Source organism: Pelodiscus sinensis, chromosome 6, assembly GCF_049634645.1.
Source record: "Pelodiscus sinensis isolate JC-2024 chromosome 6, ASM4963464v1, whole genome shotgun sequence".
Taxonomy (NCBI): Eukaryota; Metazoa; Chordata; order Testudines; family Trionychidae; genus Pelodiscus; species Pelodiscus sinensis.
The window spans coordinates 81,266,079-81,288,500 of record NC_134716.1 but is presented as its reverse complement, the minus strand read 5'-3'; the positions used below and the strand labels follow the sequence as shown (position 1 = coordinate 81,288,500).

Below are 22,422 nucleotides of genomic sequence, written 5' to 3'. Positions count from 1 at the left end.
TTGAAGAATTTGAAGACAATTATTTGATGAAAGACACTGAGTCTCAATATTGCATAGAAGTCAGTTTAATTGATTGAAATAGCAGGAAGCCCCAAAGTATTTTTTAATAAAACAATCATGCCATTGCAAGATAACCTTCTGTGCAGTTAATGATCTAATCAGAAGCCAAAAATTAGAAACACTGATGTTTGTTCTGTTTGAAGTGGAATATCTTTAAATTGATGAGCATTTTCTTGACATCCTGAACTCTCCATTGAAAGGAGATTCTGGTCTATACTTGAGAATTTCTCAAAATCAAAATATGACAAAAAGGATAGGAAAAGATTAAATCACTATATATTGTATCCATATACTTCGTAAAATTGGGAGTTTCTTTCAAGAAGGCCCTACAAAAATAATTTATTGGCTTTTCTGTGCAACACTTTAAAGGATTGCTGCTGCTCACAGAAAGCTTTGAAATATACTGGGAATTTAATTTAGCCCAATATAACGTCACTTCTTTTAAATGAAGTTACTCTACAGATTAAATTGATCCATTCTATTTAGAGTCAGTTGTACTTATATAAGACACAATCTTTGTATTTTTTCACTTTTTAAAAAACATTAGTATTTGCATTGAACTAGTATTTGTTTCTTAAGAGATCATCAGCTTTTGCTGTTTTTTCTTCATCTGAAGTCCCAGACTAATCTTTTGTTTGCTGAGTTCGCTATCGGTAGCTGTGAAAATGCTCATAACACTGTAAAAAATTGGTTGTGTGACCAGTGTTACAGTGGGCTACCTGCTATTCTGTCACCTTATGATAGGACAATGTGAGAAGCAGCCTTTTTGTGTGTTATAAGTCAGTATCTACATTGATGCAGTAATTAGATGGTTGAACATGGTAACAAGATATATGTCCACCCTACAGTCTTTTAACTGTGCACTTCACCACAGTGAGATACAATGACTCTTCACTTTCAATAGAGCAGAGCACCCTGTGGGATCCCTGAATACTGAAGATTGTTCACACACACACACACATACACACAAAGCAGTGGTAGTTCCTAAAAAGTGGAAAATTCATAACTCATTGTCACAGATGTTAATGCTTCTCAGACAAGCATTAAATTCCCTATCACAGCTGTACTCACTGAAGAGGGAACACCAGTGGTAAGGTGCAATTAAGGAATCAATAGCAGCACAGCACAGGACAGCACAGGAGCTGTTAAGGTGGAGGATCTATGGGATAGGGTCTCCCATATCTTGTGGTTCTTCCATTTAAGCAGCACTTTCTCTTCTATGGCTGCAATAAGAGCTGTCCTGACTGTAATTCAATGTAACTGACACCATGGAAGGATGTCACTTGTATTTTTAAATACCTTTTTCTCCACCAGAAAATTTATCTCTGTGGACAAAACAGGTTCTGTGATTTCAGGGGAAGAATATTTAGTAAAAAGAGATGAACTAAGCATCAAATACTGTTTTCATGCAAATGTCTTTGGTAATAAAAATTAAAGAAGAAAACAGAAAATTACTAAACTAACTTATAGGCAGAGTAATTTCTAAATAAAGGTTTGGTTGATTTTTAAAAAATTACTATTTGGTGTCAGTAGCTCATTGTTTAATTGCTAAGGAAAATACTTTGCACTAGCTTTGTCAAATTAGCTATGCACTTTTAAAATTCTTCCATCTCAATTTACATATTTTAGATTTTTCATGCCAGCTGCCTTTTTAAGACAGCCCTAATTCAGCACAGTACTTAAGCATGTGCTTAAATCAATCTCTGTTAAGCAAAGTATTTAATCCCATTTCAGGAAAGCATCTTTATTCTGGAATGCACTCAAGAACATCCCATGGTTGCATTCAGTTTAATCAATGAAAGTTAAGCACATTCCTGACTAGAGGGGCTTAAATCCCTGTATTCTCTTTGATCAGAACAATTCCCTAAATATCCATAAGTCTCAGGCATTGTTTTAATTACTAAAATGGGAATTTAAAAAGGGGAAAGATTCTTTAATCACTGTATATCTACACAATAACTGGGAGATGTAGTTCCCAATTTGGGCAGATTTATACACACTAGCTCTGCTTGAGCTAATGTCTAAAACTAGCAGTGTGACAGTCTTAGCATGAGTGACCAGTCAGGCTCACCACCTGAGTATAATTCCACCTGAGAGGTCCAGGTCATCTATGCATATACTACTGTAGTGAGTGATTTTTATCCTTTTGTTATTTTCTGTGGAACTTTCGTGCTCTAATCCAGTGATTCTCAACCTAGGGTATGCATACCCCTGGGGTACAACGGGAATGTTGCTGCTTCTGAGGTCTAACCTAGTCAATAAATTGGCAAATCTTCCCTTTAAACATCCAAAGCACATTCTTCCACCATTTTGCACTTGCTCAGCCTGTAGTTGAATTGCTCCTTACTGCTGTCCAGGCTGCCTGTTTATGGCTTTATGAGCCATGGGAGCAAGTGGTGGGCTGGGCCTCCAAGGATAACTATTGGCATTTCAACATCGCCACTTAAATTTTCTTCCCACCTCTGAAAAGTACCATCTTAAGCTTTCTGACAATGCCAGAGATCCTAAAGATGTACACATCATGCACCTTTCCTGGATATCTCACTTTGATGTCAGTGAAATGGCCCTTGTGATCTACCAGTACCTGTAACACCATCGAGAAGTACCCCTTGCAGTTTATGTACTCTTTGGCAAAGTAGTCAGGTGACAAGATAGGGATAGGTGCTTTCCTTCTAATGCCCACAATAGTTAGGGAACCCCATTGCAGCAAAGTCCTCCATTATGTCTTGCATGTTTTCCAGAGTCACTATCCATCCTAGCAAAAGGGTATTGATTGTCTGAGTTACCTGGATCACAGCAGCCCCCATTGTAGATTTACTCTCTCTCAACTGATTCCCAACTAACTACAGTAAACTTCTGATAATCTGGCACCTTTAGGACCCAGGGGGTGCCGGATTATCAGATAGGCCGGACTATCAGAAGGGGGGGCTATGAGGGGTCTGGGGTGGGGTGGGGGGAAGCTACCCCAGACCCCCTCATAGCTCTCCCTTCTGATAGTCCGGCTCTGCCCCAGGAGTCCCCGATTCAGCCGCTGCTGGTCAGTTTCAGCAGCGGCTGAATCGGGGACGCCTGCAGCAGAGCAGCTGGGGTGCTGCTGGGTTGGTCCGGTAGAGCCGACCCTTGGCACCGCGAGACCAACCCATCAGCACCCCAGCTACTCTTGGGGACGCCTGGGGCAGAGCAGCTGTGGTGCTGACGGGTTGGTCCCGCAGCGCTGCTCCTCGGCGCTACTGGACCAACCCAGCAGCACCCCAGCTGCTCTGCCCCAGGTGTCCCCAAGTCAGCTGCTGCTGAAACTTATCAGTGGCTGACTCCAGAAAGCCAGAGGCAGAGCTGCTCTGCACCGGGCTTCCTGGAGTCAGCCCTGGTCAGTTTCAGCAGCGGCTGAATTGGGACGCCTGGGACGGCGCTGCTGGGTTGGTCTGGTAGCGCCAAACCTCGGCGCTGCGGGGACCAACCCAGCAGCACCCCAGCTGCTCTGCCCCAGGTGTCCCCAAGTCAGCTGCTGCTGAAACTGACCAGTGGCTGATTCCAGGAAGCTAGGGCAGAGCAGCTCTGTCTCGGGCTTCCTGGAGTCAGCTGCTGGTCAATTTCAGCAGCGGCTGAATCCGGGACAGATGGGGTGCTGCTGGGTTGGTCCCGCAGCTCCTAGGGGCAGCGCTACTGGACCTACCCGGCAGCACTCCAGCTGTTCTGCCCCCTGCTTCCCAGATTCAGCGCTGGTCACTTTTAGCAGCAGCTGAATCGGGGAAGCTGGGGGCAGAGCAGTTCCAATGGTCCGGCTGCCCGGAGCACTTCCAGGTTCCTGATGGTGCCGGACCATCAGGAGTGCCGGACCGTCAGATGCTGGACCATTGGAGTTTTACTGTAGTAGCTGTCTAGTATTGCAAGCTTCCACAGGGCTATTGCCACTCGCTTCTCAACTGTCAGAGCAGGTCTCATTCTGGTATTCCTGTGCTTTAGGGAGAGGGGAAAGCAATTCGCAAACTTCCATGAAAGTGGCCTTACACATGCAAAAGTTTTGCAGCCCCTGCCGATTGTCCTATAACTGCATAACTATGTGGTCCCACCAGTCTGTGCTTGTCTCACAGCATCAGAATCGGCATTCTACTGTATCAACAGGATTGACTGCTGCCAGTATATTCCAATTGCTCCAATCAATGGTTTCATGCACATGTGTTCAGGGCCTCTTCACAGTCTTCCTCACTCTAGTGGCTCCTGGGCTCAGCCCTGGACACATTGAAACAATGTGCGTGGTGTTTACAATGCTTGCCACAGCAGTTTGAAGCTGAATGGGGTCCATTATAGCATTTGCATGGTTAACCAGGGGAAAAAAAGGGTATGAAAAAATTGTTTGCCATTGCTTTCAAGTGAGAGAAAGAGAGGAGATGAGAGATGAGTGCATTATGGGATGCCGACCACAAGTACCCAGACTCACATGCTACAATGGTTTTGTCCCATCAGGCACTGGTAGCTTAACTCAGAATGCAATGGGGCAGCAGGAACTGGTGGGATAGCGACCCACAGTATACCACTGTCAAAGTTGAAGGTACCACCTTACTGTGGATGCACTCTGATGACCTCATTTGCACAGTGAGGACATGCCCCTTCAGCTTTACAAAATTGGGTACTAAAAAAATTGACATTAATAAATTCAACCTAATACTGTAGTGTATGCATGTCCTTAGGGTTGACAGAGGCCAGGTCCAGCCTAGGAGGATTTCCTATAGAAAGGTCTGTTCCAGCTGTGAAAGTCTGTCTAAATTGCAGGCTTGACTTAATCAGACATTTGCTTCAGCTGATATACTCCACTCTGGATGCCTAGCTTAGAAAGAGGACTGCTCCAGAATTCAAAGAAGGTTATAATAACCCTGGGTTGGGAGAAACAGACAGCTCAGTTTCTCACACAGCAGCTGTTGCCTATTCACACCCTTTCTCTGGGAAAGGATTTTTAACAACTTACTGCTCTCTTTCTCTTAGGCCAGGACTACATGGCAGGATGAAGGTTGGCTTAAGGTACACAGCTGGAGTTGCTTAAATATGTAGCTGGAGTTGCGTATCTTAAGCCGAGCTTGGTGCTGTCTCCAGAGTGGGAAGTCAACAGGAGAAATGCTTCCATCAACTTCCCTTACTCCTTGTGGGCCAATGGGGGCACCCTCAGCATTGGATTTAGTGTGTTTTTACTAGACCCACTAAATCCAACCCCAGAAGATTGATCTCCAGAGTGTAGATACTCCGGTCAGTGGAGACGTGGCTTTAGGTTCTGGCCTGGAAAAAACAGCTTGTTAACCTCACTAGAGACAGACACGCATATCCCAATTAAAAGTTCACTCATTGATCCCTTAAGGGCCCTTCATATTTTCCATGGAGAAACCTTACTTGTCATTATTTTCTTTCCAGTTTGTTCTCCCCTAACTACTTCCTTCGATTTAACTCCACAGAATCACACAGAATAATTTCAAATAGGTAAACTGAATTATATATAACAGCCATACAAAATACTTATCTCTCCCTCATTCTGCACAGATATTTCATGGTGATCTATTGCAAGAATGTGCCTGATATTGCTCATAAAGGCCCATTCTGATTGTGGAAGTATATTAGAACACACACACTCACTCTCTCTCTCTCTCTCCCTCCCCCCCCCATTTTGGATGCAAAAACGGCCTCAACTAAATTGTGCATTTTTAATAAAAACAAGAAAGTTACAGTAATGTCAATGGTCTGCTTTTTTCACCTATTGTACAGACCCTCTGATTTTAGATCTCTTGCTAGCACTTATTATTCTTTGATATTTAATTTTTAACATGTTTAGAACACTTTGTTCTCAGCAAAGCATGAATGAGGGGGATTAAATTATATACTTTTCTTGGTGACTGGTAATTATACTGTCACTTACCATGCTACACTATTCATTGCATTTAACTGCATAGAGCTCAGGGAAATTTCCCCTCCCTGTGTATTGAAACATGGTGAAAATCTTTGGCTTTTTACAGTATCATGTAGCAATCCTGGGAATAATATCCATGAGTAAACAATATCGTAAAGTTGTATTTTGGATGTTATTTTTTTCTTCAAGCAACCAAAAAGCCCTCTCTCCTCCACTGTGAGGGAGTGAGAGACTTATGGGACTAAGCTCCTACTTAAGTGTATCTGACAAATGTGACAACTGTATCCTATTGCTCTTTGGAGAAAGCAGTAAAATGTAGTTTACAGGTACAAACTTGAAGAATGTCCTATGTAAATTCCAGCTATTGATTTTCAAAAGAAACTAGTGAATTTTCTATGCCTCACTTTTTTGCTGCCTAATTTTAGACATAGTAATAAAAACCTTGATTTTAGAAAGTACTGAGTACCTACTGTCTAAAAAATAAAACCTGTCAAAGAACCAAGCAACTTTCTCGTTTTCTGAACATGGTTCCTGAACAGATCAACATTTACACATCCATCTTCTTTGAACAGTTAAGAGAAAAAATATAGGAGATTACTCTGTCTTTCATTGTGATAAGCATTCACTTTGGACTCCGTTTTATTACTTATCAATTCTGCCCTTTAATTATTTTCATAATTGTTTTCATGAATGGAGAAGGGGGTGCAATTATAGAGATTTGCTTATGTCAGCTACAAACCATTTAATATTTTCTGTACATCTTTTATCTTGGTGTACTTCACTTTGGGTCTCTCCCACATTGTTTGGCATACCTGGGGTAGATGAGGAGGCTGGTGTTCCAATCATAAAAGATTAAAAGCTTGTATCTTAAAAGCCCTATAGTTGACCATCATACATAAGATGAGACTTGTTAGTTTCTTGATTGGGTATATTATTCTAACTTAACATTTTGGTTTTCTTTTATCAGATTGATTAGCCCATATTTCATTCTGAGTGTAGCAACATGGCTTATATAGGCCATTTGGAAGAAAGATATCAAACTCTGACTCAAAGGAAGAAAAGGAGACCAGGTCATGGAAGGAAGTTCCACATTGTATGGAACAAGGCATGGAGATGAGTGAGAAAAGTCATGAAGGATTCAGTTGATTAAGTAAACGGGTGGGTGGGTGGGTGTGTGTGAGAGTGAGAGAGAGAGAAGCAAGGCTAAGTGGGGCCTTGATGGCTAGGAAAAGGAGCGTCAATAAGATACAAAGTGAAGGTGAAGCTAGTGAGGAGAAGGAAAGAAAGGCTAGATGTAGTCAGAAAAGTGAGTCAGATGCTTAGTTTTCACTGGCATTTTGAGCAGGTTAAAAGGTGTGTCAAATTAGTCTTCTGTGCCAAAAAGGAGGAGACTGCAGTAGTGAAAGATATCTGAAGTAAACTTTATAACTTTGCATGAAGTGTGTAATTATGGTTTCTGATGTTAGAGAATGGATAGGTAGGGCCCCAATAACCTAGAGTTTAATTTAAAAATTGGTTTAAAAATAAATGAAAAACTATAATAATTTCCCCATGGTACATTGTTCAAACCGTTATTTGAGGTACTGTTGAATACTCACAATTAAATGCATTATAAAAAAGCAGTATTCATACTAAATTGAACGGAAAAATTCAGATGTAAAAATTATTAAACTTCAGTTAATAGGATGGGGACATTTTCATAAACCATGAATAGCCTTCCTCCCACAAAGTTAATTCAAGAAATATTATCAAAACAGCCCCTATTTTTCTGATTTAATCTGTTGATGCAACTAATTTTCGGTCAACAGGAAAAAAAATCACCAAAATAATTAAAGTGGTTTTTGAGAACAGCAGAAAATACTGCCTAGAACACAGCATGCATGAAATATCAGCAAAATAACAAAGAGTATAGCGGGAGTTTACGGGTGAAAACATGGTACCATTATTGCCACAATAGTAAACTAGCTTTTTCATGGTGATCATCAGTATACATTTATCAACAGATGATCATTGGGAGATGGAGTTAACAAATAGAAGATGATTAACTGCAACCATACATTGTCAGGATATAGTATTTAAAGCACTTTTAGGCTATGTCTAGACGGCCCCCTCTTGCACAAGAAAAAATGCAAATGAGGCGAAGCGGTGAATATCACTGCGCCTCATTTGCACTCTCAATAAGTTGCCATTTTTGTGCAAGGGGCTTTTGCGCAAAACCCCCCTCTTATGCCACTTTTTTTTAGGAAGAATGGCTCTGCACGGGAGGAGGGGGGCTCCTTTTTGCGAAAAAGCCCCTTGCACAGAATGGCAGCTCATTAAGTATGCAAATGACGTGCCGCGATATTCACCGCTTCGCCTCATTTGCATATTCTCTTCCACAAGACTGGGCAGTCTAGACATAGGCATAGTTTGTATTTGTTCCAACGCTATTAAGACTTATTTAAAATGGTACATGGATTAGTACAAAACAGAAAATTTGTGCTTTTAAAATAGTTGGTAATTCTATACTTTCAGTCCCCAGGGTAGCAGAATATAAAATGTTTTTATACAACCAATTTTATCCACGATCTCAAAAGGGATATTAGGTTGGGTTAGACTATGTTTATACGGCATTCTCAGTGAGATTCCTCTGCTTATATAAACATACTTGTGCTAGTTCTCATCAAATGAGTGTGAATATAAATGTCAAACTAGTCATAACAGTACTGATAGTAGCAGTGGAAGAGTGGCTGAGCTGTGCTGAGTATAGACTTGTCTGAAACTCATGAGTAAGTGCTTGGCATTGCTCCACCATCCCTGTTGCTGCCACCATGGTTATACTCCTATTTTTATTTATACTAGCTTGATAAAAGCTAGCATAAATACATGAACAAGGGAATTAGACAAAGCCTTAGTTGTACTGAATATGCAGACCTGAATACTAAATTACTTTTACAAGATGAATCTCTTTCCTTAAGCAGGACCAAATCTAATTATGGAAGTTATTTTGACCATCATTTGACTTTTCATGCTCATGTTTTAAGTTCTGGGGGAAAAAAAAAAACCTGAAAAATACTATTCAACTTTGGTTTGATAGTTTACTGCAATGGTCCCCAACATGGTGCCTATGGTGCCATGGCGCCCACCGGGGCATTTATCATCTGGGCTGGCCCTGCCGCCAGTGCACAGTGCATGGGCGGCCCCTGTCCCGGGCCCGCGGTGCGTGGGTGACCCCGCCCCCAGGTGCGGTGCCAGCCCGGGGGCATGGCCAGCCCCGCCCCCGGACGCCTGGCAGCCCCAAAAGGTTGGGGACCACGGATTTACTGACACTTTCTTACCAACATTAGTTTTCCTGTATTGGCACATGTAATTCTGTTTAGTATGTATTTACTCCAGAATATCCCCAGCTAAAAGAAAAAAGAAATAACTGAATCATCAGGCTTTTGGCCTTTAAAAATTATACCCAATTACACAAAACCAAGACTATATTTTTTCCACTGAGATTTTTGGTAATTACATAAATCGTGAGTGGAAAAATGGTGTATATGTTGCTTTTGTAAAGTTTATATCTAACCCAGCATCTAATAGAGATTAGCATATTTTTTTAATTGATAGTGGTATGGTCATCACATATTTGAAATTTGTCAGGGTTTGTAATACACAAGAACCTCTGTACTCAGGGTGTCTCTAATCTAGGAACACTCATGGTGGTACTGTGACGTGCTTCCACTGAGGCTTTTCCCCGCCACTCCCATAGGAGTGGGGGGCGTGGAACCAAGTGTGCCCCTGGGAGCAGGGCACCAGCTAATCACCCAATCCCCATCCCCCTCACATCCAGACCCCTCACCTGGCAATTTCTTTAATCCGGCATTCCCTGTTTCCCAGAGCTGCTGGATTAAAGAGAGTTTCAAGTATATTACTGAAGATACTGTTAGCTACTTTACAATAGATAAGGATATATGCCACTTCTGTCAGTAAGAAAGGGCGTCAATATTTTAAAACAAACCTACACTTTCCTAATATGTGACATAGGCATGCCAGTGAAATGATATTGTATAGTTGGGCTTCTTTAGGTTAGTTTCTAGTACTGTCACCCATCCTGGTTTTGATATGTACATTTTTGTTTCATATTTAGGTTCTACATATCTCCTGATCACCTACATTAAAGGTTTGCCACAGAGAACAGCAGTCTCAAAATTTCATTCTTGAACTCACTACCTTTATGGTAAGATCCTGTTTACCAAAGAATATATATGGTACTTGCAACTTAAAATCACAAGCATAAATGCTATCTCTAAAAGTGATAGGAACGGAGACAAAGTCCCATTGAAGTCAAAGGTAGTCTTTACATAGACTGCAATGGGTTTTGGATTAGACTTTTAGTTAATATTTCTTACCCAACAAAACTCTCATTAACTTCAGAGTTAGGAGGGGTGAACAGCACCCATAACTGTTTTCTGCCAAATCAATATCTACAGTATACAATGGAATTATCTACTATTGTAACATGGCAGCTGCTCGTCTGCTGACCAGTGCTAATTCTCAGAGGTGGCTTTGTGTGTGGAGTTTTGCATGGACCCAAAAGAGTTAGATTGTCTACCTCTTGCAGCAGCATTCAAGTAAGATAAGGCTATGGCAGAAAGCACCCCTCTTGAGGCCAGAAGGTTTTGTAAACAGATATAGAATATTTATTATGTGATATAGCACTGTGGATGACACTTAAAATTAAAATTTATTTTTAGTTACCACACAAAGTGGGAAATACCACAGTTATTTCCCTATGCTTTGGACCAGATCAAATCTCCCTGAGGTCAAGCGAGTGTCTTTCCATTAACTTGACAGCTGATCAAAACATTCTAAACTCCGAAATAATCATGGTTTCTCTGGTAACTATAAAAAAAGTATAAATAATTAAACTTTAATATATGTCCACAGTATGCATTAGTTCAATAACCCTCACATTAATTATATCTAAACAGTTTTTTCATACACTTCGTATTTGTACTGGATGCCATTCTCTTCCTGGATATCAGCAGGGACTCCTGGGTATCTGGGAAGGAGAGGAAAAAGAAGAAAACCTTATAGTTTAATAGAATGGTGTCTGCAACAAATCAAACAAACTGGAAAGGTCTGAAAACCAAAACACCATTCATAACATGGGAATGTGGATTACATATCAATATTTTAGCAAGTATGTATAATAGCAGCTAACCCTAGTCTTAAGTCATTATCAAGAAAGCATATGACAAGAGGAATCAAACCAATCCAAAATAATGAGTATAAGCAAAATCTGTATATACATTCTGATAAATTTTAATTGTTTAAAAATCACTTTTTAAAGCATAAGATACTTTGCATTGTTTGTTTCTCAGAAGCTCAGAAAAAACTGCAACTATAAAGGCATCTTGAATTTTTCACAAATTTTATGGTAGTTCTGTACATAGCAAGAGAGATAAGAACATAAGAATAGCCATACTGGATCAGATCAAAAGTCCATTTAGCCCAGTTTATCTGGTCTTCTGACAGTGGCCAATGCCAGGTGCACTAGAGGGAATGAACAGAACTTGTAATCATCAAGTGATCCCTCCCTGTCACTTATTTCCAGCTTCTGACAAACAGAGGCTATAGGCACCATTTCTACCCATCCTAGCTAATAGTCATTGATGGACCTATCCTCCATGAATTCATGTAGTTCTTTTTTGAACCCTGTTAAAGTCTTGGTCTTCACAACATTCTCTGGCAAGGAGTTCCACGGGTTGACTGTGCATTGTGTGAAGAAATACTTGCTACTGTTTGTTTTAAATCTGCTTCCTAATAATTTTATTTGGTGACCCCTAGTTCTTGTGTTATGGGAGCAAGTAAATAATTTTACCCCTATCTGCTTTCTTCATACCGGTCATGATTTTATAGACTTCTATCATATCCCGTCTGAGTCTCTTCTTTTCTAGATGAAAAGTCACAGTTTTATTAATTTCTCCTGATATGGCAGCACTTCGACACCCTTAATAAGTTTTGTTGCCCTTTTCTGAACTTTTTCCAAACACTAAAATATCTTTTTGACTTGAGGAAACCACATCTGCACACAGTATTCAAGATGTAGGTGTACCATAGATTTATATAGAGGCAATAAGATATTCTTGGTCTTATTCTCTATCCCCTTTTTAAATTACACTGTTTGTTTTTTTGACTGCTGCTGCATAGTGAGTTGATGTTTTCAGAGAATTATCCACAATGATCCCAAGACCTCTCTTTTGAGCGGTAACAGCTATCATTTTATACATATAGTTGGGATTATGTTTTCCAATATGTATTACTTTGTATTTATGAACATTAAAATTCATCTTCCATTTGTTGCCTAATTTCATGAAATCCTTTTGAAGCTCTTCACATCTGCTTTGGTCTTAACTATTTTGAGCAGTTTAGTACCATGTGCAAATTTTATCAACTCACTGTTTATCCCACTTGACAGGTCATTTATAAATATGTTGAATAGGTTTGGTCCCAGTAAAGACTCCTGCAGGATACCACTAGTTACCTCTCTCCATTCTGAAAAATTACTATTTATTCCTATGCTTTGTTTCCTATCTTTTAACTAGTTATCAGTCCATGAGAGGACCTTCCCCACCAATGATAACTAACTTTACTTAAGAGCCTTTGATGAGGCACCTTCTCAAAGGCTTTCTGGAAATTAAAGTACATTATATCCACTGGATCCCCCTTGTCCACATGCTTGTTGACCCTCTCAAAGAATTCTAGTAGAGCGAGGCATAATTTTTCTTTACAAAAACCATGTTGACTTTCCCCAACAAATTATGTCCATGATGTGTCTGACAAATCTGTTCTTGACTGTTCTTTCAACCAATATGCCCAGTACTGAAGTTAGACTTACTGGTCTGTATTTACCAGGATGACCTCTAGAGCCCTTTTTGAAAACTGATGTCACATTAGCTATCTTCCAGTCATTTGGTACAGAACCTGATTTAAAGGATATGTTACAAACCACAGTTAGTAGTTCTGAAATTTCGCATCTGAGTTCTTTCAGAACTCTTGGGTGAATGCCATCTGGTTCTGGTATTTATTACTAGGGATGTAACATCCCATTTAATTAGTTAACTGGTTAAATGTTAATATTAACCCATTAACTGATTAAATGGGGATGGGCTAGGCTGGAGTGTGCCCCCCCCCGACTGCACAGCAAGAGTGCCACCCCAGCTGTGGGCTGAAACTGACCAGCAGCTGACTCTGGGAAGCCCAGGGCAAAGCAGCTGAGGTGCTGCTGGGTTGGTCCCCTAGCGCCGCCCTTCGGAGTCAGCCGCTGGTCAGTTTCAGCAGCGGCTGACTTGGGAAGTCTGGGGCAGAGCAGCTGGGGGTGCTGCCAGGTTGGTCCCATAGTGCTGAGGGGCACATCCCCCCCCCACTCCACCCCAGACTCCTCATAGCCCCCCCTTCCGATGGTCCAAAATATTTGATAATCCGGCACCCCTGGGTCCTAAAGGGACTGGATTATCAGAAGATTGCTGTACTTGTTTTCTCTAATGCTACATCTACACTATGAGTTTTCTTGGCAAAAAATATGCTAATGATGGACTCATTTGCAGAGTCACTATATCATTTGCATATTCTGCTGATCTGTTTTTGCGCTAGGGTTTTTGTGCAAAAACAAGCAGAGTGGACATTTTCTTTTTGTGCAAAAACAAGCAGAGTGGACGTTTTCTTTTTGCGCAAAACCCCCTTTTTCCGCAAGATCTTTATGCCCCAAAAAAGGAGGTATACCAAACTTGTGGAAAAAGAGGTTTTTGCGCAAAAAGAAAACATCCACACTGCTTGTTTTTGGCACAAAAATCCCAGCGCAAAAACGGATCGGCAGAATATATGCAACTGAGATCGCGACTCATGCAAATGAGTCCCTCATTAGCATATTGTTTGCCAAGAAAATTCGTAGTTTAGACACAGACTAAGTTAAACCCACAGTTGTGCAACTTTAGCCAAACAGCTCTTTGGTTACTTTTATATGAAGACAGAATTTCTGTAAGTTTTATGACACCTTTGTAAATTATTTTAAGATTTATTGCAGTGTTCCTCAAAGTGGGCCGTGGGCCCGCAGCTGCTTTGTTTACCCAAAGGGTTGGTAGTTACGGAGCCTCATGGTTCCGTTGGCTCCAATTCATTGTTTCCAGTCAAGGAGAGCACCTGGCCCAGGCCGCTGCTTTTCACGGATCTTTTTGGATGGAAACAGCCAAACTGAAGTCAATGGGAGCCACGAGGCTCCGTGGCTGCAGACCCATGAGTAAACAAAACAGTGTGGTCTGCTAGCCGCTTTCCCAAAGTGGGCCTGTGGCCCACACTGAGAAACACTGCTTTATCGTCATCTGTTTCTGAAATCAGTTGCATATGGTACTTTAATTGTCTGCTTAGGACATTAAGCCAGCTAAAATACCCCTAGTCTGGAAAGGAAAAAGCCCATAAATGCACATTGTGCTAAAATATTTAAGATTTTTTTCACATAACAGTTGTCATCACTTCATAGAAGACAATCTAATTAAAGTCTATGCAATTTAATTGAGCAAAACCTAACGCGTGACATACTATATATATTTCTTAAAAAGGGAGCATAGATAATGTTACCAAAACTTTTATTTCTTCCTATAGAAGCAGTAAATGTTAGAACAGGGCAAATGTACTTATTAATTCTCAAATATTTTGCTGCTCTACATACGACATTTTTCACTAAAGAAAACTAAATCACTAATTTGCCTCCAAGAGTCACAGAGCAGTGGGAGAATGTATAAGAGGAGATAGATACCAATTCCTCTGCACCCTGGGAAGCAGCCATGGGAGGTGCTTGAACTGTCTCTATCTGAAAAATTAGCTGTGGATATCTATGTTGATGTCCACGGATGCAGAAACCCCTGGATATAAAATGGATATCTGCACATTTGCAGGATTCGGGATAAAAAAATTTATATCCACATCCATATTTGCAAAAATGAGCTGTGGATAGCTGCATTTACACCCATGGATATCATTATTCACATCAGCAGATATATGTGGATTTGAGGGCTCTAAAGACCAGTATGTTGGAGAGAGTCTTGGCATTCGGATCAGGGTGCAGGATTTTTCAAAAGAGATTAGGAGAACACAGTTACTTACCCCTTTTCACTCTGCCAGCTGCACCATACTAGCTGGGATATGTAAGTGGGACTGTGATTGGAGTAACGATTTTCAACCTATTTACCACTGCAGCTTTGTGTGTGTTACGTGGGCTGCAGCCACACACATATATACTACCCATATGGCCCGAAAGATGTCTCGTGGGTTGTAGCTGCGTGCTGACGGGGCTGCAAATGGTGTAGACTGTAGAGGAAGAGGAAATCGCCTATCTGAAAAACTAGCACTAGAAAATTTGAGGTGGTTAGGAGTAGGAACTGTAGGGGAATTGTCTTCAGTTTCCCCACTCAAGCTAGCCTACCTTGAGGGAAAGCAATCACACTGTGATGCTACATAGATTTCATTAGTACCAGAATGATTGGATTTATCTGCTGATATATTTTGAAATGGGGAACCTCAGCTGCAACACTAGCCCCATCATTAGCAAATTCCCTCCAAACAATCCAGGTAGATCAAGTTTAAAGAACAGCTTATACTGAGTGAGATGTGACCTTGTGGACAAGACTTGGCAAAACTTGAGTTATTGCTCAAGCTAAGGCTGCAGTGAAGACAAGCCCTTAGAGACACATGTAGGGTGTTTTCTGTCAAATGGGGGGTGGGAGGGTGAAACAAATTAAGATTCTGATTTTGCACAGATTTATACGTGTGTAATTTTACTTATGTGAGCAGTCTCATTAGGCTTACATTTTTGGCTATAATATTGGAGCCTTAATTTGTTTTATTATATTGGACAGAGACTCCATTAGTTTTTAATTAAGCTACATTTTTCTTCAAGGATGGCATATTAGCTCTGATCCATATTATTCAAATGATTTTTTTCTTGAAAACTTACATACCAGTAAAGGAGAGCAGAATATGGCCCTAACTAGTATTAAAAATAATTCAAAGTTGATTCTGAAGTTTTTCATTTTTCTGCTATTTGAAACTGAACTGTAGCACATCATTTCAGATAAACACATCTTTATACTTACTCTGGGAGAAGTTTGTATTTCTCTAAATCAATTTCTGGAAAAAATGTATCACTTTCAAACTCATGCAAAATTCTTGTCACAAACAATCGCTGGTGAACTGGTTTTGCCATTGCTGCCTGAAAAATCAAAATAAAGGGTTAAAATTGATTAGTTTCTTTCTACAACACCAAACTAGTCAACATGGAGAATTATTTTTGTCATGGAGATTTTTAAAGTATATTTTGATTCAGAAATATTTTTAGTCAAACTTTAAAAAACATCCAATAGATTTATCATTTCAAATGCTATTTTTCTTTGCCATTCCCCCCCATTCTTGACCTCATTATCTGCACTAAATATCCCTAGTGAAATGCCCCAAAGCCCCTAGAGATCAGAGTTTTAGGATGGAAACATTTATGGTTCCCTATACAGTTATTGTGAAAAGACTGACACTATGTATTCAGCTGAAATTTAGAGAGTCTTCTATGTACCTTGATTATCGCATGGGACTGGTAGTCAGGAGATTCTGATTCTATTTCTGGCTCCATCCAATTAGAGTGGGATCTTAGGTAAGTTAATTTTTTCATCCAAATCTCATCTTTTAAATGGTGATACCATCTACCATGGCACTCTGTGCATGCCCCAAGGAGACACTCAGCACCTACACTCAATATTCACCATGTTTTGTACAAAGTATGCTTTGTGAGGTATAGAGATATTAGTGTGTAACTGCATAAAATTTCAGCGGTTACACGACTATTTGATAGTTCACGAAGGCGGGGCCAGCAGCCAGTGTGCTCCTGACCCCACTCCTGGGGAGCCTCCCATCACCAGGTACTGTAGCCTCTCTATCAGAGGTAGCAGCATGGAGTGAAGGGGCAGGGGTGGTGGTGGTGGGGAAACGGGGGGGCGCAGTCTGCAAGGGGAACCAATTTAAAAATCAGCTTCCTAGGCAGACTGGCTCCACCTGCCACCACATGCTGCTACCTCTGATGTAGAGGCAGTAGTGCGGGGTGGCAACAGCCCCTATCCATGTGGTGCTTGAGCTCCCCACAGACAGAGGCTGCTCCCCGGCAGCAGTCCCTGTCCATGGTGGGAAAAGGAGGAAAAGTCTGAGCTCCCCCTGGACAGAGGCTGCTCCGTGGCAACAACCCCAGTCCACTGAGAGCTTGGAATGCCCACAGATAGGGGCTGCTGCTGCAAAGCAGCCTTTGTCTGCAGCAAGCCTGGGCAAGAAGTCTTAGAGGGATAACAGTATTCATCTGTATCTGCAAAAGCAATGAGGAGTCCTGTTGCACTTTAGAGACTAACAGATTTATTAGGGCATAAGCTTTCACGGGTAAAACACATTTGATCAGATGAACTGGAGTGGAAGTTACAGAAGCAGGAATATATATTAGGAAGAAGTTGCCTGTATTTATGAAGCTAATCAAGTCACTGTGGAGGCGGGTCATTCACAGCATTTGGTGTGGAAATGGGAATATCCTGAGAAGTGCCACAAGACTCCTCATTGTTAATGTTGACGGCCTAATTAAGGACATAATCCTTGTGAGAGTGCGTATCTCAGAAACTGAATACAATAGGAACCTCTGAGAGATAGCACTACTCATTGAAGACTGACCCAGGTCATAGCACAATTGATTTCCAGAAAGTTGGAAGAAGGTATAAAAGTGGAAAGTGACATCATGAAGGGATCTTACTTTCCCAAAACAACACTGAAAATACTGGAAGAAAAAAAGACTGACCAGTGTTGGGAAGCAGAGGAGTGCTGGTTCCAAAAAGGAAGGAAGAAAGCCCTGTCGTGTATGAAACATCAGCAAATTGCTTGTACTATATAACAGGGAGAGACACTGCTTGGTTCAATTCCAATTTAGTATATTAGGCTTAGACTGCTTTTCTTTGGCAGTCTACTTTGATCTATTGGTTATCAGTTATAATCCCTTAAAATCCATCTTTCTACAGTTAATATATCTGGGTTTTTTTTTCAACCTAAAACAGTGTGGTTTGGGTGAAGTGCTAGGGGGAAAAAATCTCAGGTAAGGGACAAGGGTTAGGGTGTGTTCACTGAACTTTATAGAACTGACAAACTGGGTAATAAATTCATACTGATCAGTTTTTTGATAAGGGCAGGATGGTGAAGAGCTGGGGGTACTTTGACAGGAGCTTCTCTGTTAGTTATGCAATATAGCTCGTAGAGAAGAATGGCCCCTTCCTGTGGATGTTTGGGGGTGAGGGCAAGCTTGGAAGGCTTTTCAGCTTGTCACAGCAGCACAATGTGAGGGGGAATCTACGCTGATAATACAGAGGACTCAGTGGTACCTCAGTTCCACGTGACACCCTGAGAGGGAACGGACCATCACATGTACTTCCTAGTAGGGATGCGAAGGTCTAAGCTGTTAACCGGTGGAGCTGCTCCAGCTCTGTGGAGGGCCCACCATGGACAGAGACTGCTTCAGCATAGCCCTTGCCTGCGGCAAGTCTGGGTGTCCAATAGGCAGGAGCTGCTCTGATTGGGATGCTGGAGCAGCCCCTGCCTGTGGCCCAGGTGCCTTGTAGGTAAGAGCTGTTCCTGGTGGGGGGAAGCATTCCAGCCCAGTGGTAGGCCAGGTGCCTCCTCTTGCTCTCCTCTTTAATGAGCTAACCAGTTTAACAATATGTTTTACCATTTAGCCATTTAAATGGGATATTACATCCCTACTTCTTGGGTTGCTAAGAATTTTATGTCATCTGATATGCCACTATAGAAGAAGTGCAAGGTATTCATGGATCAAGGCCAGAAGGGACTTCTGTGATTATTTAGTTTGACCTTCTGCATGTCACAGAATTTCACCAGATGTTTTCTGCATTAAGCATACACTTTCTGGCTGAGTCTAGATCTAGCATGTATTTTAGAAAGACATAGAATAATAGGACTGGAAGGGACCTCGAGAGGTCATCGAGTCCAGCCCCCCGCCCTCAAGGCAGGACCAAGCTCCGTCTACACCATCCCTGACAGATGTCTATCTAACCTGTTCTTAAATATCTCCAGAGAGGGAGATTCCACCACATCTAGACTTGATATTAAGACTTCAAATAATGGAAAATCATCCACACTTCTAGGTAAGTTGCTCCAATGGTTAATTAGCCTTATTGTTAAGCATTTGCATTTCTAGTCTGTATTCCTTATTGCAACCAGTGTTTAAGTTGTTAAGCCATTGATCATAATGAGACATGCCTTTTTTGATTGTCACATCATTATAGTACCACAGAGCAATGTGCCAGAAAAAAAGTCAAGCTTTGATTTTTTTTTTAAAGCATGACCAAAGTTACAAAATCTTTGGGGTCAAATTCATCCCAAACATAAATTCATGCAAGCTCGAGTTACACCAAGGATGAATTTGTCCCCATGGTTCTATAGAAACACTTTCATCTTTCTGACTTTCTTGGATTTACACCGTTAAAATCCGTATCATTGTCTAGATACAATATACACAATACAAATATTTTCAGTTTTCTTCCTCTTCCCTTAATCTTTTTTCACTGGACAATGCTCCTTTTTCTAAAGGTCATTCATGTTGTACCATGCTACTAACTACTGCCTCATCTCTGACAAATGCTTGTTAACTTGTTTATGCAAATTTCATCTATTACTTTTAACAGACAGCACTACTGAGGAAAGAGTTTCTCAAACTGCTCTATTGTTAGTCAATGCTTTAATGTGAAAAGGATAAATCACAGTGCCCTTGCACTCAACTAGAATTCTTCTGGCAATTATGTAAACACCAATAGCTTAAAAGAAAGGGAGAGTATGGAGTGGAGAAGACGAGGGAAGAACAACATTTTTTTCAATTGTAAACTAGTGAAAATTAAGAAATTTGATTCACTAGTAAAACGTGATAACATGCTAATAAGATTACCAGCAATCACTCCAGCGTCAACAAGGTCTTGGTAAAGTAGCCATTCAAATCAGTTTTCTATGGTTACAAATTCATAGCCACTCTGGCTCAGAACAAATACACCTATGAGTCACTCCGTTACAGTTTGTGCCTTTGATCTTGTTGTCATGTAACTAATAAGGTGGGTGAAAAAGAGAGAGAGAGATGTGAGCCTCTGCTCTAAAGAGGTCATGGCTGAGAATCTGGAAGCTGCCCTAGTGAGTGCCTTTGCTGAGCCATGAGGAGGAAATACAGGTGCAGTTGCCCTGAATTGTGACAATCTCACGCTATGTCTACATTGCGCCTCTCTTGCACAAAAGCCTATGCAAATGAAGCACAGATTAGCATATTGATGCACTTCATTTGCATCATTAATTAGGGGGCGTTTTTGTACAAGAGACTTTTGCACAAAAAGGAGCTGTCTTCTTGAAAAAAAATGAGGATTGGGGAGTGCAACGAGTGGGGACACAGCCCTCTAGTAATATATAACAACATTTTCAAAGGGTACTGTCAGCTATGTGAGTTCTGAGCAATTTCTCAGCATAATGAATTAGTGGAGTAGGCTATTTTTATTAACAGAATTGGGATGATTGTTTGATTTTATGAATGATGGTGGTGAAGACCATCGTATGAATGTAAGTAGAACTTGAGTCTTCTATTGCATAGCAACTAACAGGGTTTTTTGTACTTACTTGGAAATACTATAATATATTAATGCTATATTTCACTGGAAATGGATTGTCCCTTGAATATACAATGAAACGTTATAATCTAATAATGTATTTTGACTCTTCCATTTTTTTTTTTGCAAATATTAGGAGTGTGAGTGATGGAAGAATGATATGGGAGTATGGAACTGGCTGGCTGCCTTGTTGCCAGTGATTGCTGTATCAGGGCAGTAGGAATAGACTGGTAGACTATCAAAACAGAGGAATGAGGTTTTAGATAGAGCACATGGTCCTCTTTATGTGTTTTAGGCAATCAGTGTGTCCCAATCAGATACTCTCTCCATCTAAGAGCACTGCTGTGTTCCTGCTCTTTATGTACCACTGATGTAAATGCATGTTACACAAATGGCTTTACAAATTAAGTCTCTGCTTCAGGGGTCAGGCTTATTAACATTATTCAGTAAAATCCTTCATCTTTGTATCAGGACTGTGAATTCTTTTGAATTTAAATGTGCGTGTCATAATCCAGAGCAGAGGGGTTTTCTTTCTTTTTGCATTAAGGGCCAGAGAACAGTTTTCACTTCTGGACTCTGCTGCTTTTTTCAAAGGCCTGATAGGCCCCATGGGCGCCATTCCCAACTGCCTCCATAACCACACAGGCCTTCAATAACTGTCTTTCTCCTCTGATGACAAGAGAACCAATTCCAGTTCTATTAGCCCAACCAAATCTTCCGATCTCTATAGAAAGACACTCCACACAGCATGCTCTCTCTGCAGTTATCCTGGTTCACTAAAAAAGTGTCCCTTAAATATTCTACAGGAGGCCTTGTAACACAGCACTGGGCTACTTGCATTTCCAGGACCACTACCTTATTACAATCTCTTTGGAAAAAATAGCATTTGAGGGTTAAACCTTCCTGAAAATTGAGCAGTTAACAGTGTACACAAGCACATACTGTTACTCCTGGGGGAATTCCACAGAATAGTAAGTAAGTCTGCTCAGAATTTCATTTTCCCCGACAGAACTGGTGCTGCAGTTGATGCTGGCCTGTAGGAGCTTCTGGATCCAGCAAAAACTGGGTCTTCAGCTTGCAAATACAGGACACTGCTAGGAGGCAAGAAGGAGGAGACCTGAAAGGTTCCAGATAGTTACAGTTCCCGGTGTATCCTGAAGGAAGGAGTTGGCTTGCAGGAAACTCCTGACATGCCCAGGATTCAGCATTAGGCTGCCTCTCTTTCTCTCTGGATCCTCGGGTTCTGGGGGGGGGGAATACGGGCTGCAGGACTCTGGGCAGAAAGAGGAAGTGTGTCATTTCCCCCATGTTTTATGCATATTCCTGTTCATAAGACAATTTTCATAACTTGAAGACGCTTTAGGCAAAGTGCATCATGTGACATTTTTAAAGTTAAAATCTGCAAATGTGGATATTTTATATGTGTGCATATTATTCCTGTACATAAAATTAGAAATGTGAAGTGTGGAGCTCTTCATAATTTTAGATGTACTAATAAGGGTAATTAATAAATTAATAATATTCCACATACATTTTTTCTGTAAGCCCAAACTGTGATTGATCCTACAAAGACATGTAATCAGGCCACCAGATGCTGAAACTCATTTGGGATCTTGTACTTTTCCACTCACGGTGAGAAAAGTCTGAACTGACGGCACAGAATTCCCACCTTGGGGAAAAAGGGGAATCAAGGTAGGAAGCCAAACAATAGGGGTGGTATGCAGATGCCAGGAGACCCCCATTTATCACCCAAAATACCTGCTGGAAATATCTACAACT

The 22,422-nt window shown here is 40.9% G+C and overlaps 1 protein-coding gene across 2 annotated transcripts in view; it reads right to left on the bottom strand.

Annotated features, from left to right (window-relative positions):
• Nucleotides 1-10,593: 10,593 nt before the first annotated feature.
• The window catches only part of DHFR (dihydrofolate reductase), a 48,991-nt gene continuing 37,162 nt past the window's right edge, over nt 10,594-22,422 (bottom strand). The window contains exons 5-7 of one of the 2 annotated variants that reach the window (XM_075932227.1): nt 16,069-16,184; nt 10,920-10,979; nt 10,594-10,819 (exon numbers count right to left, since the gene is read on the bottom strand). In XM_075932227.1, coding sequence (XP_075788342.1) covers nt 10,786-10,819; nt 10,920-10,979; nt 16,069-16,184 — 210 coding nt within the window. In that variant the 3' untranslated portion in view covers nt 10,594-10,785. The other variant, XM_006124331.4, reaches the window with a different exon arrangement.